Genomic DNA, 5,420 nt, shown 5'->3' on the forward strand with positions numbered 1-5,420 from the left:
ACTAACATAAAAGATGAAAATAGAAAATTTTGATTTGATTTGCCTTTTACAAAACTATTCCTTATTTTACAACTTAGTTGTTTTGTTTTTTCAAACTATTCCTTATTTTACAACTTAGTTACAAAAATTGATGAAATATTTAACATAAATTAGAAGTTTAAAATTTTGATTATACAAATACACAATATGTGCTCCGAAGTTTTAATATTTTATTATTATACATAAACATGCAACATATGTGCGCTCGTGCTAATACATACGTATAAACACATTAAGACTACACCTATTCAATATATATTCATATTTCAAAAGGCAAATAAAAAATTTGTAAAAGTTAACAATTTTTTGAATTAAGTACATATATATGTTTGTTTGTACGTAGTTGTATCTAGAAGCAATATTCGTGTTTTGGAAATAGTGGGCAACTTGGCCTCGATCAGCTAGCGATCGAGCAACAATAGAAGACTTCAGAAAATAAAATAAAACAGCAATTATTAATGGACACCAAACTAGTAATTCGTTTGAAACTATAAATCTCGAGCAAATATGTTTAATTTGTGTGGGAGAAAACATTACGATATAAAATTTTCAATCAGAAATATTAAGAATTCTCTTGCAGATCAGTAGTGGTGATGATGGAGATTTCAAATTTAAGCAGCTTTGCTGAATTGGTAAGAGATTAGAAATATTCTTGAAAACAACCTCGTTTTTTTTTCTTCTCAAACTATATAATTTAGTTTCCATGTAAACATTAAAAAGGAACTGTAGTAACATATGCCTTTCTCCCTATCGAGCAGGGATTAATGGATATTGATCAGAGTAATTTCTTCCATCAATGGCCCCTGGTTTCGATCCCAGATCCCGGCTCAGTCTCGTTCGGTTCCCCATTCTTTCGCGAAGAACATCATCAACATCACCCTATCTCTCTGCACCCGATACCGGACCATGAAGGAGCACCCGAATCATCGACACAACACGAATCCAACAAGCCATTGAAGCTCATCATGATGAGAAGTAGCACTTCTTCCTCTAGTACTAATTTTCACTTCATCGACGATGCAAATCCGGAAGGATTTTCGAGGCCTAAGACAGAATCATGGACTCTGGATTTTCCCTCCGAGTGCGTCGTATCCGAATCTGCATTCGCGAACAAGAATCACGTGGTGAAACCAGCTTGCCAAGGGGCTAAGAGAGTCAGCAGTAGTAACACAAGGCCAAAGGACAATGTTTTAGCTGAGAGGAAAAGGAGAGAAAAACTCACCCAAAGATTCATAGATCTCTCCGCTATTGTCCCTGGTCTCAAAAAGGTACGTAATAATTATTAATTCTATCTTTACTTCAATCTATACTTATAATCTACTGAAATCGGCCAACTACCTAGGGGACGAGCAGGTCAAGCTGTTCGAGAAATATAGAGATGGACAAAAATATCTTAGATATTTAGCTTTAAATGCAAAAATCGTCTAGGAAACATCTAAATTACCGTCTACACGTTTAGGCACTAGGCGGCAGGTAGTCGATCTTAAGCCATATAGTGTGTGTGTGTATATATAATGATTAAACCTAGCTATAAACAAAAACAGTCTAGGCAACATCTAAATTACCATCTAGACGTTTAGGCACTACGCGGCAAACACTAGACAGTCGATCTTGATTAAGCCAAATAGTGTGTGTATATATAATGATTAAACCTATGTAGCTCGCCTTTTCACGAACAGATGGACAAGGCATCTATCCTTGGCGATGCCATAAAGTACACCAAACAACTCCAAGAAAGGATGAAGATTCTCGAGCATCAAACCAAGAAGAAAACCATCGAATCTGTTGTCTTTGTCAAGAAACATTTACATGAATGTTCCGAGATTAATTCTTCCTCAGAACCCCTCCCCGAAATCGAAGCAAGATTCTTAGACGACCATGTCCTAATCAACATTCAATGCGAAAAGAGAAATGGGCTGCTGGAGAAAACAGTGGCTAAAATCGAGAAGCTTCACTTATCGGTAGTGAGCTGCAGTGCTATGACCTTCGGAGACTCCGCTCGTCATATAGTAGTGATGGCTAAGGTACTAGTTCACATTCCACCTAGCTATATATATATATATAGATACATGATACATCTCAAATTACATATGTTTCAAAACATGCATGAGTTTTAATTATGGGAGGTTTTCGAGTTTGAACACAACAATAAGTAGTAATATTAACGATGGTTTGAGATTATATTATGCAAGTTCTTAACTAGGGTAATTTTCATAAGAAATATTGTTGGAACGATGAGCCAAGAAGTTAATATCAGGAAAACTGTAATATGATCAGTAGTGTGTTATTGTTGATGTGTACGATGTCAAATTTACGCTTTCAATTAAAATAGACTAACATTGCGAAAAATTGAAATATGCCTGACTAAGACTGTAATTTGACAATATAAATAACCAAAATCGCAAAAAAACAAACATATAAAACAAAAATTGTAATTTTTTCTTAATATTCAATTGCCTAATTTGTTTTTACAATGTAGGCTTCACAATTTTTCTTATACACGACTATATAAAAAAAATCTGAGTCGTTGTATACTCCATGAAACTACGTACTACATGTGAGGTAGCACCAAATGAAAAATGATACAAATTGGCTAAGAGGATGAAAAGAACATTGATATAAGACCTTTATGTAGTGTAATATTAGGGATGAAAATTTTTCCCACGGGTTCGGGTACCCGCAGAAAAAACCTGAAACGGAACGGGTTTGGGGAAGCATTTTTGGGTATGAGTTCGGGTTCGGGGATTTTTAAAAATCCCCGAAACATATTGGGGCGGGTACGGGGATGCTATTCTCATCCCCAAACCCACCCCGATAATAATAATAATAATAATAATAATAATAATAATAATAATAATAATAATAATAATAATATTTTAATTATCAAATTTTATTAAATCTAAAATATTATTAAAAAATAAAAATGAAAATTATTATTATTATTTCGTTTATATATATTTTTATACATTATATATAATACATTCGTTTATGATAGCGTAATTTTTTATAACATAAAAATATTATTTGAATTTCATTCATGTTACGTACACATATAAAGTATTTATATTAGTCTATATATATATATATATATATATATATATATATATATATATATTTGATAAATTTGGAAACAATATATAATCTTAATAAATTTTTGATACATAGTATTTTCTTTAAAATATTAATTTTGATTTATAGAAATATTTTGTATTTAAAATATTTTTATTAATTTTAAAAGTTAATATTATAATAAATATAGATAAATATATATTTTCGGGTATGGGTATGGGGATGGGGACTTGATCCCCACGGGGATGGGTATGGGAAATCCCCGATAAGAATTAATGGGGATTGGGGCGGGTATGGGGATCAGATTTGAATTCGGGGACGGGGATGAGGAAGGCATCCCTGTCCCCGACCCGCCCCATTGTCATCCCTATGTAATATCTTTGATCTGTTAGTTGATATATATATATAGATTTTTGATCTCACGCACCCTAGAGTGTGTGGGGTTCCACGTGCACCCGTGCCCAAAACAACTTCGATTGTTTTGAAATTTTCACGGTAGGATCGTCTCGAAAATGCAAATCAAAAAATATATCATATGATACAAATTTCAATCTCGGTAGTCGAAAATGGAAAGATGAACAAAAATTAGGTGAAATATGCAATTTCCGGTCATCTTCCTATTTTCGAACACTGAGGTTGAACTTTTTATCATATGATATATCGATGGATTCACATTTTCGAGACGATCTTATCGTGAAAATTTCTAGACAATCGGAGTTGTTTTGGGCACGGGTGCACGTGGAACCCCACGCACCCTAGGGTGTGTAAGATCAAAACTATATATATATATATATATATATATATATATATATATATATTGGTGCATGCATGATTAATGATTGTCCTTGTATATCAATATAGGCTCCATGCATGCATACAACTAGACAACTGTGATCAGTCTATATATGACCATTAATATTTAATATTGAAGGAAATGCAAATCAATTATCATTTCAAGAATTAAAGTACTTTCTTGTTGAATGTTTTTTGCAGAAGGATGAAGAGTCCAACACGAACATGAAGGAACTAGTACAGAGCCTGTGTACTTCTCTCAAAACACACTTGAAGTGAATTAAGTTGAAGATTATTAATCTTGGTTCTATATGCCTCCCATTTCTTGGCATGCAATGAATATTATATATATTAATTTTCACCATTAATTAATTTCAACCCAATAATCATCTTGTTTTTATTTTTCCCAAAAATGGCTTCTTCCATGCACGCCTTTTTCATCGCCTCAATTAGGTTATTGACCATGTTTCTTTACTCGGTCTTCTGTTTGTATAGTGAGTGAATCATATATTCATTCGATCAAAGAATTTATAGTGCTGGGTCGTTTTGAGTAATGTAGAAAAAGGTCTTTATTTTGGTTGATATTTGAAATTCATGAGAGATTTGTACAAGGATTAATGTTTTTCTTAGGTCCCAGCTCTATTATTATATTGCAGCAATTCTTTAATTTCCTGATGTTCTTCAATCTTCTTAGTTTTGTCTTTGATATGGACATCATTTGGTCATTACAATGAATAGGTGACTAGAGGTGAATTTTTGGGCCAAATTTTTGTTTAAAACAAAAAAAAATGAGGTGTCGCCGACTGGGCCGGTGCCCACTGTATGGGATAACATTTATGATATATGTGTGTGTGTGTGATAATTATTGATAAATATTAGATTAATGGATATCACCATTTGGACTGTAAAATATTGGTATGATAAAGGATGGATGGATAGTATCATGAGAATATGATATAATAAATGTATATATATAAGAAACATAAACTGAAATACATGCATGGATAAAAGAATTCAGGAATTAAAAATGTAACTCAAGTCAAATACTATAGCCTATATGAAACAATTAAAGATGTAAAAATAATAAGACATCGCTTGATTTTAATTGTGATGAAATAATAAATTGAAATAGGGATAATTGCTTTTTTGATCCTGTATGTTTGTCACTTTGCGATTTCAGTCCTTTATATTTTCAGATTTTAGTTTTAGTCCGCTATCTTTTTTTTTTGTGGAAATTTTAATCCTTTTTTCGACGTGACACTGATGTGACACCAATTCAGTGATGATGTGGAGCTGACGTGTACAGTGCCACATAAGCATTTTTGAATAAAAAAGATCGAAAAATTGCCAAAAATCGGAACATGCAGGACTAAAACTGAAATATGAAAACATAGAAGACCAAAATCGCAAAATGACAAACATACAGGACCAAATTTGCAGTTTTCCAAATTGAAATATATGAATAACAAATTTATTTTCAAACCTAATTTTTATAGATATCCTGAGCTGCACAAACGATA

The 5,420-nt window shown here is 32.5% G+C and overlaps 1 protein-coding gene across 2 annotated transcripts; it reads left to right on the forward strand.

Annotated features, from left to right (window-relative positions):
• Positions 1-533: 533 nt before the first annotated feature.
• Positions 534-4,550, forward strand: LOC140866784 (transcription factor bHLH25-like). 2 transcript variants are annotated; one of them, XM_073271831.1, is made up of 4 exons: positions 534-671; positions 798-1,307; positions 1,719-2,063; positions 4,102-4,550. In XM_073271831.1, exons 1-4 carry the CDS (start codon positions 633-635, stop codon positions 4,177-4,179), a joined length of 972 nt encoding a protein of 323 aa, XP_073127932.1. In that variant the 5' UTR covers positions 534-632; the 3' UTR covers positions 4,180-4,550. The 2 variants fall into 2 exon arrangements, with proteins under 2 accessions (XP_073127932.1, XP_073127931.1); XM_073271830.1 differs by lacking the exon at positions 4,102-4,550 and having other exon boundaries at positions 1,719-2,640.
• Positions 4,551-5,420: the final 870 nt, after the last annotated feature.

Source organism: Henckelia pumila, chromosome 4, assembly GCF_033568475.1.
Source record: "Henckelia pumila isolate YLH828 chromosome 4, ASM3356847v2, whole genome shotgun sequence".
Classification (NCBI taxonomy): domain Eukaryota; kingdom Viridiplantae; phylum Streptophyta; class Magnoliopsida; order Lamiales; family Gesneriaceae; genus Henckelia; species Henckelia pumila.